This window comes from Mus caroli, chromosome 9 (assembly GCF_900094665.2).
Source record: "Mus caroli chromosome 9, CAROLI_EIJ_v1.1, whole genome shotgun sequence".
NCBI lineage: Eukaryota > Metazoa > Chordata > Mammalia > Rodentia > Muridae > Mus > Mus caroli.
The window spans coordinates 115,353,302-115,366,550 of NC_034578.1; the positions used below are offsets into that span (position 1 = coordinate 115,353,302).

At 51.8% G+C, this 13,249-nt stretch overlaps 2 protein-coding genes across 2 annotated transcripts in view; one reads left to right on the forward strand and one right to left on the reverse strand.

Moving 5' to 3' along the window:
• Gorasp1 (golgi reassembly stacking protein 1) overlaps positions 1–2,931 on the reverse strand; it is a 12,116-nt gene extending 9,185 nt beyond the window's left edge. The window contains exon 1 of the mRNA XM_021171867.1: positions 2,831–2,931. Coding sequence (XP_021027526.1) covers positions 2,831–2,890 — 60 coding nt within the window. The 5' untranslated portion in view covers positions 2,891–2,931. The remainder of the gene's footprint in view (positions 1–2,830) is intronic.
• Positions 2,932–3,010: 79 nt separating this feature from the next.
• The window catches only part of Ttc21a (tetratricopeptide repeat domain 21A), a 34,053-nt gene continuing 23,814 nt past the window's right edge, over positions 3,011–13,249 (forward strand). The window contains exons 1-9 of the mRNA XM_021173250.1: positions 3,011–3,123; positions 4,524–4,653; positions 5,782–5,892; positions 6,505–6,671; positions 7,934–8,056; positions 9,176–9,333; positions 10,300–10,384; positions 12,144–12,242; positions 12,485–12,650. Coding sequence (XP_021028909.1) covers positions 3,097–3,123; positions 4,524–4,653; positions 5,782–5,892; positions 6,505–6,671; positions 7,934–8,056; positions 9,176–9,333; positions 10,300–10,384; positions 12,144–12,242; positions 12,485–12,650 — 1,066 coding nt within the window. The 5' untranslated portion in view covers positions 3,011–3,096. The remainder of the gene's footprint in view (positions 3,124–4,523; positions 4,654–5,781; positions 5,893–6,504; positions 6,672–7,933; positions 8,057–9,175; positions 9,334–10,299; positions 10,385–12,143; positions 12,243–12,484; positions 12,651–13,249) is intronic.

A 13,249-nucleotide genomic window follows, 5' to 3' on the forward strand; every position in this document is an offset into this window, starting at 1 on the left:
AAAAAAAAAAAAAAAAAAAAAAAAAAAAAAAGAGGTAGAACAAGCAACCAGTTGACATGACCTGGGCATAGGATTATTTAGACTAAGATGGGGACAGGAGGTTGGACAGAGAGATGCATAGGAAGTAGGAAGGGATATTCAGTTTGAAAGAGGTTTTTTGAGACAGTGTGAGAGAGGGCATTGCTGCTGGGGCCTAGGCTGAGGGAGAAGGTCAGCTGGGTGCTTTCTCTGTCTCTCTGAGCTAGCAGGGTTTCACCCCAGCATCTGGCTCCCAAGTTTTCATGGGTAAAATTGAACAATCGAGATTTTGTTAAAAAAAAAAAAAAAAATTTCCAATGGTCTTAGGCAACCTCTGTGAAAGAGTCATGCAAACCCAAGTTCCACTGACTTCTACACACGCATGCCATTTCACACATGCATGAGTGTGTGAGTGTGTGTGTGTGTGTGTGTGTGTAACATGTCACCCCTCCACTTATAATGTCCCAGCAGAGGCTGGACTGCTCTTGTAGAGAACCTAGGTTCAGTTCCCAGCACCCACAGGGTGGCTTCTATGGCTGCAATCCCCTCATCTGACCTCAGTAGGCACCAGACACATACAGTGTACATACATACATACATACATATATACATGCAAACAAACATTCTTAAACATAAAATGAAAATAAACAAATCTAAAAACAACAACAAAAATCCTCCACAGCTCCATATAATAAATATCAAATCAAACAAAATGCCAAGTCTAGGACCTGGAAGGAGCTCAGTGCCGTTGCTGTGTGGTTAAGATTTATGTAGCCGAGCAGTGGTGGCACACGCCTTTAATCCCAGCACTCAGTAGGCAGAGGCAAGTAGATCTCTGAGGTAGTTCCAAGACAGCCAAGGCTTTAAAAAAAAAAAAAAAAAAAACCCTACCTTGAAAAAACAAAAGAAAATTTTGTGTGCGTGTGTGCCAGGGTGTATAAATGCCCGGTGTGTATGGGGGAGGGGGGTGCCTATGAAGGTCAGAAGAGGACCCTGGGTCCCCTGGAGCTGGACTTACAGGCAGATGTGGACAATCCAATGTCATGACCTCAGTTTGTGCATGCATGCATGCATGCATGCATGCACGCACACGCCCATAATACCAAGTCAACCTGGGCTTCCTAGAAGTCAAGTGTCCATGACTGCTGAGCCATCTCTTCAGCTCACTGTGTATGTTTTTGAGGTAAGAGCCTTGATGTATAACTTAAACTGGCCTCAAACTTGGAGTCCTCCTGCCTTTACCTCTAATGCTGGTACCCCTGGGATGAGCCACCACATCCTATTCCACATAGCTCTTTATGGCCTTCCTTCTCCCCTGTTTGATTTCCAAATCTGAGTACTTTGTCTACCATGTTATCTCTATGCCTGAAGCTCTGCCTGGCATAGAATATATATTCAAAAACATGTCTATAGCTAGGTATACTCGTGCACATTGTAATCCTGGGATTCCGGAAGAAGTATCAGGAGCTCAAGGCCATCCTACTACAAAACAGCCGGGCCGCGGTGGCGCGCACCTTTAATCCCAGCACTTGGGAGGCAGACAATCGGATTTCTGAGTTCAAGGCCAGCCTGATCTACAGAGTGAGTTCCAGGACGGCCAGGGCTACACAGAGAAACCCTGTCTCAAAGAAAAAACAAACAAACAAACAAAGGGACTGGAGAAATAGGTCAGCAGTTAAAAGTTAAAAGAGCCTATTGTTCTGTCAGACGACCTGGGTTCAGTTCCCAGCATGCAAGTGTGGCAGCTCCCAAATGCCTATAACTCCAACTGGTTTGCACACTCGTGTGCACAAACAAAAACAACACACATACACCAAAAACACATCTCTGTAACGGGTCCTCATCCTCTGACCTGATCAACCTGTTCCCCTTTAACCAGCCCCCCTTGCCTTCACTCCGTCCACCACCCCCACCACCTCACTTCCCTCAGCCCTTATGCAAAGATCCCAAACTCCTGACTTCCTGTGAACCTGCTTTAAAACACCCCCGGTTGGATGCATCCCAATGTTTGCCAATCTCCAAGCACAAATCTTGTCACTTCTGGTCTGTGAAGCCAATGTGGCTCTCCAGCTAGAAACGGCTTCCCTAGCCCTGACTCCAGCCTTCCTTTGACATAGACCTGAGAGGCATAATGGCTCAGGAGGCAGACGCACGCAGATGGATTTCTGTAGGTTCCAGCCCAGTCTAGCTTACATAGCAAGTTCCAGGCCAGTCAGGGATACATAATGAGACACCCGCAAAATAAATAAATAAATAGATAGATAAAATTTAAGAGGAGCCGAGAAAGAGCAGCTGAGAGTTTGAGAACAGCTTGAGCTAAGTACCAAGATTCTGTCTGAAGGAATGAAGGCAGGCAGGCAGGCTGACCCAACAGCCAGACAACCTGACAAACCTGCCCGCCTCCACACAGCTCTGCATCTACCTGCTTTTCAAAGGGGCAAAACAGGGGAGCTGAGTTCAAAGATCTTCCTATCCCCAACTCCATATGGCGTTCTTTATCAACCAGACTATACTTCCCAGCAGCCTGTTCGCTCGTACCTCCCTGCAAGTGACACGTAGGGCCCCATCTAAGTCTCGGGGTGTTTCACTCTGGGGTCCCAATGCCCACACTGGCTCCAGTCATTCTGGCCACCTCACCCCCTCTTCAGCAGCTTTCCCAAAGCCCACGAGCTGCCCTAGCCCCTTGCAATGCTCCTTAGAGAAGGGGCCTCGGATCTTGGACGCGCTGGGCCTCGCAAGGCATGCAGGGAGGTCATTGCAGGCCTCGGGGCTGTGCAACCCTCCCTGGTGACTTTCCACCACCCCGGCTCACCCCGTGCAGATGGAAGCCCTCGCCGCCCGCCGGCTGCTCGCTGCTTGCCCCTAGCCCCATGGCCGCCCTCTCCCTCTGCTGCGTGGCCTAGTCACGTGGGGCCAGGCCACGCCCTCCCGGATGTCACAGTTCTTAGCAACAGGCCAGCAGCCAGGTTGCCAAGGACGCGCGCGCCTTAGACTTCCGGCCGTGAGCTGGGCTGCGAATTGGGCGGCCAGAGCTGAGAATCCCGCTCAGCCGGTCATCACCTGAGCCGGGCTGCAGCCATGAGCAGCGATGACTCCTCCCTCATGGTGCGTGAGCTCTGGGCCGCCTGTGCTCGGGACTACTTCTGCAGTCAGGACAGCTGCCCTGGGCTAGCTCTCTGCTCTCTGACCATTTCTGCTCTGGGGTTACCTTTCTGCTTTCTCTGGCCATCTGCCCTTGGGCCACCTCTGCCACACCATCCACCCTGCTGCCTGCCCTCCGGCCATCTCTACTCTTAGGCTACTCCCCACCCCCCACCACCTCTACCCCTCTGTTCACTACTCTAGTCCTTCCATCTTCCCCAACTCCCTAACCAAAGCGTTCCCCCTCAGTGTCCTCTGCACCCCTAGTCTCTAATTAGCACCCAGACCTGATCCTATCCCCCAAACCAATCCGTGCCTGTCCATTATCGCATCTGCCTCCCACCTAAGCCGCCTCTGTGTTCCACTGCAGTAGATGCTATGAGGTCTATGCCCACCTCCCAACCCTGTTCCTAATCTAACGAGAAGTGTCAGCTTCCAAAGTCTCCAGAGCTCCAGGCTGGTTTCTTTGGGCTCTTTGCACCAGCACTACTGCCTGGCGTTACCCATGTGCCACCTGCAGCCACCCACACATCACTGCAGGCAACAGCCAGAGTCGTTTCTTTAGAATATCATTTGAGGTAACTGGGGATCTGGCTCAGTTCCTAGAATATGCACCAAGCCCATCATGATGGCCATAAAACAGGTGTGGTGGTAGGTGCCTTTAATCCTAGCACCGAGAGGTGAGGGAGGAGGGTCAGAAACTCACCGTAGTTGAGTTTGAGGCCAGTCTGGGATACATGAACACCAGGCTCTGCCAAAAGTTTTAAAAACCTGAACACTTCACTCCCCTACTTAAAGCCATTCCAGCTGGTTCCTGTTGATGACCCTGTCGTGTCGTCTGTCCTGTCATCTAGGCTCTTTCACATGGCCCGTGAGGCTTTTCCGACCTAACCACATCTATCCCCAACTCAACACCCACAAACCTTAGAGGAAGTGAGCTTTTGCTTTGAAGTCTCAGCCCCAATTACTGTGTGATCTCCGTGGGCTGTGTCTCCCTGGGCTTCAGCTTCTTTAGCTGTGAAAAATACCAAAATGTGTATGGCGGAGGACATGGAGACCCTGAAAATGACCACTCCTCAGTCCTCTTCCTTCACAGCCTAAGATGAGCCTGAATTGAAGTTTACATCGTGTATTGACCATCCCCCAGTCACCTAAAACCTCTGTTGTAGCCAAACTCCCTGGAGCGCCTTCCTTCCCAGGGCTGCAGAAGGAGAAGGCCAGGCCTGAGTGCTGCCTTCCCCTTCCTGTTTGTAGAAGTGAGAAGGAATGGGTCACCTCAACGGGAGTGGTTCTCACCCCATCGTGACTAGAACCAAGATGGAGGAACGGAAGCTATGACAACCATGTTCTTTCTTTTCATGCAGGCTTCGATCATTTACTACAGCCAGGAAAAGTACTTCCACCATGTGCTGCAGGCTGCGAATGTGGGCCTAGAGAGGTACAGCAGCGACCCAGTGCTGCAGTTCTTCAGAGCGTATGGAGTCCTTGGGGAAGGTAAAGCATTATTCCTACCCCAGGGGGAAACATCCTAGCTTTTATCCTCTGGCAGCATCTGGATGCCAGCTTCTAGCTATGTTCCCATGAAAACACCCGTGACCCTCCCAACCCCCTCCCCCTCATTAATGAACAGAAACCTGTAAAGTCTATATATCAGGTTAGCTTTTGAGATCGTGGCTCACTGCCCCCTGCCATGAGGCTCAGTATCCCTATCTATAAAATGGGTTGTTAAGAGAGAGAAGGCTATGACTGTTTAACCTTTCTCAGGCTTGGAAGTTGGATCTGGAGGAAAAGAGAAGTGGGAGGTGTGAGCACTGGAAGGTAGGGTTCAGATGTGAGGGGGTGGGACTTAAACAGAGCCTGGATGCTGAGAACTGTCCAAGCAGCCTGTAGCCAACATTAGGGACATATGGGATAAATGTAATTGGTAGGCCTTGAACAACTAGCTGGGAGTACTCGGTCCCTCCTCAGAACTGACTCCAGCCCCTCTAAGGTGCCCAGGCTCACTCTCAGGCACATCTCTAGGTTTCAAGTTTCTCAACCAGTCAGCCAGATGTAGTGGAGCACGTGGGAGGTGGAAGCAGGAGGCTCTGGAAGTTCAACGTTACCTTTAGACTGTGTATCAAATTTCAAGCCGCCCGATATACACGAGAACCTTTCTCAAAAACAAAATAGAAAGTGGGGGCTGGAGAGATGGATCAACAGTTAAGAGCACTTGCCGCTCTTACAGAGGACTCTGATTCCATCCCCAGAATCCAAGAGGCAGCTCGCAACCATCGATAACTCCTGTTCCTATGGATTTTACGCCCTCTTCTGGCTTCCTACACACACATAAAATACTTACATTATTTATCAAACAAGGTAGATGGTGCCTAAAGAAAACCAGTTAAGTTTGTCCTCTGACCGCCACACACAGGTACACACATGGACCTCCCCTTGCTGGCCCCAACCACGGTGGCAACGGACTTCAGAGACCTTCACCCTCCAGGAAATGCAGGCTCCCCGAGGAGCTTTTGCATCAGACTGTGTTCTGGATTTCGTGTGTGAAAGCAGGCAGCGACCAACAGGAACCCTGTGTCGTGTGCCTGGAGCCCCAGGGTCAAACTATGTACATTCTTTCTGCAGACCACATCCACGATGCCATCAGCGAGCTGGAAGGCATCCAAAGCCACCCAGACACGTCCCTGTGCGCGGTCATCGCCCTGCTTTCTGCTCACAAATGCTGCGACACCATCGGTGAGCGTGGCCATATTTGGTAGACTGGGCCCCAAGGGGAGGAAAAGCCACTGCAGGGACACAGGCTTGCAAGAGTCGTTGAAGAAGGTACCCACGCACAGGCAACTTAGATCTACTGTTAGCCAGCCAAAACAGGCTATCCCTCACCCCACAGACCTCTGAGAGGTCCTAATGTCTGAAGCCAACAGAGAGGGAGCAGGCAGGAAGCATGACAAAAGGGACCATCTCCCCAGACCAGGAATCTTGAAAACATCTTCATTCCTCACCAAGATAGTTTTAAAAATAAATAAACCCAGCCATTCTAATTGTGCCCCCAGTCTGAGGTCTCTAGGGAGTCAGAGAGAGAGGTGCTAGTGGAGACTCCCATCTCTCACTCAGGATGGACTGTGAGCCTCAGTCAGGAACTCAGGGTTAGTCCGTCTGCTTGACACCCTGGTGGGCATGGGGTGGGGGTGGGGCCTCCCGGACAGTAAACTGCGCTCAAGTGTACACAGCTCCAAGGAGGTGGGCAGCGTCACTGGTGCAGAGAGGGTACGCTGCATCAGAAGAGGACATCCGGTCCTCACTCCTCACTTCTCCTCCTCCTCCCTCTTCTCCTTCTCCTCGATGTAGACATAGAAGCAGTTCAGGAACTGGAGAGCAGCTTGAAGGAAATTCGCAGGTCAGCCAGCAGCACTGCCCTGTACTACGCCAGCCTCTTCCTCTGGTTCATGGGTCACCACGACAAGGCCAGGGAGTATGTTGACCACATGTTGAAGGTCTCCAGCGGCTCCAAAGAGGTACAGGAGGATGTCAGCCACGGCCAAGCAAAGCAGCATTATAGTGGGCTCACGCCCAGAGGTTGAGGCCAGTCTATATAGAGCAAGTTCCAGGCCAGCTAGGGCTACACAGAAAAATGCTGTCTCGGGGTGGGCATGGGGACAAAAACATACACCTGGCAGTGAGCCAAAGTGAGGCGCAGGCAGGTCTAAATGACCCTCCCAACTCCTCCTCCAGTGATGGACAGCAAGGAGACCAGCCCGTGAGTGGGTGGCCACAGCTGCTTCTGAGGATGGTGGTAACAGCTGTTGTCCTCAAGGCCTGGGTTCTGCAACGAGATCTCATGACAAGGTCTCAGACAGTTCGCAGTGTAGCAAAGGAGGCCTTGAACTTCTGATCCGCCTGCCTCCCAACTCCAGAGTACTGAAATTCTAAGCATATCCCATGCCTGGTCTTATTCCACACAGGGCTAGAACCCAGGGCTTCCCATACACACGCACTGCAGTACCACATTTTTTTTTTCAATTTTTTGTTTTGAACTTATTTTTGATGTGTATGGGTGTTGTGTCTGCACCACATGCGTGGCAGACGTTTATCAGCTTCCGTGTGGGTACTGGAAACAGAAACAAAGTCCTCTAGGGGAGCAGGCCAGGGCTCTTCCCTCCTGAGCCTTCGTCCCAGCACTCTTTAAGCATCTTGAATCAGTTGCTGACCTGTAGAAAACCAGACGATCCAGCTGGCAAGATGGCTCAGGCATCTGCTGAGCCAAGGCGTTTGCTGCGAAGCCTAATGACCCGAGTTTGATCTCTGGGATCCATATGGTGGTGCGCACTCCCCAGGCCTGGCTCTCCCTGTAACTGGAAGAGGGTGTGCAGAGGGCAAGAGCAGCCCTACCCAAGCCCCAGTACTGTTAACCTGACTGCCTGTGTCCAGGACATGGGGAGAGGGGCGAGGGCGTCCCTCCGTAAGGAGTGATGAAGAGCTGTGAAGAGTGGTAGAGATGCGCGAAAACCAGGCCCCTGGGTGGGGGGTGGGCGTTCCCAGGCTAAGCTGTAACCAGGTCCTTTACCAAATGTATGAGGCCCGATCTGGAAAGTAAGAGGTGTCAGGGTGTCCCAGGCAGTGCAGGCAGGGGACATCACCTGGCAGAGGAGCCTCCCAGCGGGATCTGCACGAGAAGATGCCAATGCCGGCCTACCAGGGTGGAGGGCAGGGCACCAGCAGCTGGGGCAGAGGCTGGGCAGGACGCAGAACTTCACCTTTCCCCTCGTTCTTGTCCCAGGGCTATGTGCTCAAAGGCTGGGTGGACCTTACCTCCAGTAAACCCCACGTTGTGAAGAAATCCATCAAGTACCTAGAACAAGGAACTCAAGACACCAAAGATGTGCTGGGGCTCATGGGCAAGGTGAGCGGCTGAGGGAGCGGGGTGCACGCGGGTTGGGGGGTGGGGAGGGTGGGAGTGGGGGCGCAGAGGTGCCACGAGCGAGCCGGGAGTCCCCGGTCTGGTCCCTGGAGGTAGAGGTCTGCCAGGTGACCTCAGGTCAGAGCCGGCAAGCAGCCTAGGGTCACAGCAGTCCAGAGCCCAACTCCTTCCAGCTCCATGCGACCATCCTTCTGGGTGTGTGTTGTATTGTTTGGCGAGCCAGGGAGTTGACCCCAGGGCTCTGCACACACTAGGCAAGCACTCTGCCACTGAGCTACATCCCTAGCTCCTGTTTTGAGACAGGCCCTCACGTATCCAAGGCTGGCCCTTGTACTCACTAATGTAGCTAAGGCTAGCCTTGAGCTCCCGGTTCTCCTGCCTCCACCTCCCAAATGTTGGCAGGACACAAGGTCAGACAAGAGTGGGAGGGACCAGGGAGACCCTCTTGGTCCTGCCAGGGACTGTGACCTCTGACCCTCCTCCCCTTTGGACTGGCTCTCTGTCTCTTTTCTGCACCTCTGACTTTTACTCCCCCCAGATATCTCCCCACTTGTTAACATCACTCAACGACCACCAGAAAAGGAAGGCATATACTTTACATGTTTTGAATTTCTGATCTTAATTTGAATGAAAATATTTTTTTTTCTTTTATGACCCTCATTGACTTAGTCTTTGAGGGAAGAAAACTGTTCTCTTGCTATCTTCTGTGTGTCTGTCTGTCCTTACAAAATCCTTAAGTCACAGGAAAGGGGAAGGAAAGAGACAGGAAAACCACATGCAAGAACTCTGCCAACTGAGCTACATCCTGGCCCTTAAGCCTTTTTGGAAGTCCTGATCTGGCCCTCAGGACTCCTGGTAGGGCACCCCAGGGGGAACAGTAACTGACACTGGGCTGCTGAGGAGACCAGGATCCCCAGACACAAACAATAAACAGCTTCCCAGCCTAGCTGGCAGGAACCCCCCCACACACACACACACAGTTAAACTCTGGGCCTTTGGGCTACGGGCCCAGCCAGAAGGATCTGCACTGCCCAGCGTGACCTCCCCTCCCCCTAACAAGTGAACAGGACCAGGCATCACATGGAAGGTCTTCTCCCCCAGGCAACGTACTTCATGACACAACAGAACTTCTCCGGGGCCCTGGAGGTGGTGAACCAGGTCACCTTGGCCTGCAGCAACTTCCTGCCGGCTTTAGTCCTGAAGATGAAGCTGTTCCTGGCTCGGCAGGATTGGGATCAGACGATAGAAACCGGACAAAGGTGAGGGACGCACCACCTGCCAGGAATCCTCCCTTTTAGATGGTTGGGGTGCTGGCGGTGGAACACAGGGCTTTGTGTATACGCTCTGCCACGGAGCTAAAGCCTCAGCCCTTTAAGACTTTTATCTTGAGCCAGGCAGTGGTGGCACACACCTTTAATCCCAGCACTTGGGAGGCAGAGGCAGGCGGATTTCTGAGTTCGAGGCCAGCCTGGTCTACAAAGTGAGTTCCAGGACAGGCTACACAGAGAAACCCTGTCTTGAAAAACAAACAAACAAAAAAATCTGAAGAGGCCAGAGAGATGACTCAGCAGCTAAAAGCACAGGCTGCTATGCCAGAAGACTCAGATCCAATTCCCAGCACCCACATGGCAGCTCACACCTGTCTGTAACTCTGGTTCCAGGGTATCTGACACTCTCACACAGACAAACGGGCAGGCAAAACGCCAATGCACGCAATATAAAATTAATAAATTATGTTTTCTTATAAAATTTTTTAAGTCTTCAGGCACACCAGAAGAGGGTGTCAAGATCTCATTACGGATGGTTGTGAGCCACCATGTGGTTTCTGGGATTTGAACTCAGGACCTCTGGAAGAGCAATCAGTGCTCTTACCCACTGAGCCATCTCTCCAGCCCCATATAAATTTTTCTAAAGATTTATTTATCATGTATACAGAGTTCCTCCAGCATGTATGCCTGCAGGCCAGAAGAGGGCACCAGATCTCACTATAGATGGTTATGAGCCACCATGTGGTTGCTGGGAATTGAACTCAGGACCTCTGGAAGAGCAGCCAGTGCTCTTAACCGCTGAGCCATCTCTCTAGCCCCTTAATAAATTATTTTTAAAACACAAGTCTAAAAATAAAAAGTAGGAATGGATGTTAAAATGTAATCAGATCCTTCTAACATCCCATCCGGCCACGCTGTGAATACGGTCAGTTCATAGGGCTTCCCTTTCTATTGCAGAATCCTTGAAAAAGACGAAAACAATATCGATGCCTGGCAAATTCTAGCTGTGCACGAGCTGGTGAAAGAAGGGAACACAGACAGAGTAAGTTGCCTCAAGACTCAGAAGCTCAGCCTGGGGACACATCTGTAATCCCAGGAGGCAGGGGCAGGATGATCAGAGATGGGTTCAGGTCAAAACCCTGTCCGTCCAAAAAAGAGAGACAGAAACAAAGAGACAGAGAGCAGGAGTCTGATTCAGCTGAGCAATGAAACAGATACAATACAAAGAGGAACCCACTGCACCCCAACCCCAGCCCCACCCCCACCCCCATCCCGAAACCCAGCCCTGGCTTTTGAATAATGGGACATACACCGTCCTTTGACATGGCCAGCAATGCAGAGAAAGGAAGTTCTAGCCCCTCCCATCTGTAGAGCTCTGAGATGTGTCCCAGGGGAAAACCCTTGAAAAGGACCCTGACATCATCCCTTGGAGAAACAAGAACACAGATCTGTTTCCACTCCTGGCCAAGCCTTCTTCAGACCTGGCATCCACCATAAAGGGTTACCATAAAGGCATCCCGTGCCCTGTCTTCTCCCCCTCGTCAAGCTCTGGGACCTCCCAAGTGCTCTATAGTTCTAATCCTGTCTCTCTGAGGAGAGCAGACCCAGCTGGGCCCCCGCTACTCCCCTCCCCTCCACTTTCTCTCCCTCTCTTTTGCTCTCTTGATCGGGTACATGTGCGTGCGCGCGCGCGCGCGCGCGCGTGTGTGTGTGTGTGTGTGTGTGTGTGTGTGTGTGTGTGTGTCAGAGAAAGAGATGAGAGTACAAATGTGTAGAGGTCAAAGAACAACCTGCCGAATGTTCAACCTTCTCCTCCCCCAGGTGGGTCCCACCCCAAGGCTAGACCTCAAGGTGTCAGGCTTACCCACTGAGCCCTCACTGGCCCCTGGGCTTCTCTTTTGACAAGGCTTTGCATCTGAGAACTCCAGCCTTGCTGCCCCTGGCTGGGGTGTGCACTGGAGAGTCAAGCACGTGACTGAAGATTCAGAATCAGTTACCTGGGCTGTTGGGTCACCTCAGAGCAGCTGCCTGGACTCTCTGACCTCCCGCTGCTGTGCTGGGGAGTCTGGATTCACCCACCGGACTGTAGGAGGTCCCCTAGAATGGCTCATTGGTGAGGAGCACACGTCAGAACAGAGCTGAGGACTTTGCTGCCGCAGGCTACAGGCAGGGCCCTCTAACAGTGGTCTCTGCCTGGATGGGTCTGGCAAAGCAGCTTCCTCACATGCTAAGGAAGAGGGACAGAATCACCCCCTAACCCTAACACTAACCCTGAGCTCCACCCGTGAGGGTTCTGTTATGGATGGTTGTGAGCCACCATGTGGTTGCTGGGAATTGAACTCAGGACCTCTGGAAGAGCAGTCAGTGCCCTTAACCTCTGAGCCATCTCTCCAGCCCCCTCCCATGGGGTTTTGAAACAGTTCTGATGTCTGGGTCATGGATGACAAGCAAAGCTGAGGGGAGCCTCAGAGCAGAGAGAGAGGAGAGGGCAAAATCCGCAGCCAGGATTGAAAAGCCCCACCCAACACTGGTTCTGTGTTTTGAGGTTCAGTTTTTCTTTGTTACACTTACAGGCAGGGCCTGGGACTTCCTGCTAGTAAGGGTGACCTTGATCCCCATCCACCACACACACACACACACACACACACACACACGCCCCAACCTGTACCATCTGAGTGTCCGGATTACAGGCGACAGGCATGCACCACCGCACTTAGCTTTATTCTGCAGAGCTCATGCGTGCTAAGGCAAGCACTCTGCCAGCCAAGCTGTGTCCCCAACATTGCCTGTTGTCCCCGCAGGCTGCCGACCGGGTCAGAAACCTCATCAAGGCACTAGAGACTGGAGAGCCCCACAATCCAAACCTACATCTTAAGAAGATCCTTGTAATCAGCAGGCTGGTAAGTAGGTGGCGCCCCATTTCTGACCTACCCCCTGCCCCGAGAGAAGAACTTTGGCCTCCCTTTATGCTCCAAGCACCCAACCCCTTCTCCTTCCCAGGCCACCTCAGGCCTGGGTAGCACATCCCTGTGGCCTCTGCCCTTCTCTGGCTGCAAGCAGTGACATGATGCGGCCACTAGGAGGCGCCAGAGTGACCAGGAAGTTGGGGTCTGAAGGGCTTTTACAGTGGTGCCCCTACTAGGGAGAGAAGGTACCTGCATCTCCTATGCAGAATCACACCAGCTGTGACCTACCTCCTCCTGGCAGTAACCTGACCGACAGCCCACCTGGGCCTCTGACGTCAAAGGTCCAAACAGACCAAGTTGCTATGGAGTTTGTCTTTTGTAAAGCCTTCACTCCCAAGCAAGGTCTGCAGGAAAAAAGAAGAATCAGGCCAACCCCTGGGCTGCAGGAACCAGACCGGGGCTCCTAGGTGCCACTGGGTGACTGTCGCCCTCCATGTGTGTGTCCGAGTGTCTGAATTTCTCAGCTCTGTCCTCAAGTGGCAACAGACGTGGTTTGCCATGGCTACTTCTCATAAACAAGCTTTTCAACAAGCCTTAACTAAAAACAAACAAACAAAAGCAAACGCCTCCTGGTAGGAAGCTGAGAGTGGTGGTACACACCTGTGATATAGAGGCAAGAGGATAGAGAGTTCAAAGCCAGCCTCAGCTACATAGCAAGTTCAAAGCCAGCCTGCGCTACTGCGCTACAGAAGACCCTGTTACAAAAACAAAACAACCTGTAGGTAACTACCAAGATCATCAGTTACTGTGGCCAGCCAAGGGCACATCCAGAAGAGCCTGTGGCCGGAGGCTGTATATAGACATAGATAGATAGATAGATAGATAGATAGATAGATAGATAGATAGAAAAAGAAAGAAAGAAAGAAAGAAAGAAAGAAAGAAAGAAAGAAAGAAAGAAAGAAAGAGAAAGAAAGAAAGAAAGAAAGAAAGAAAGAAAGAAA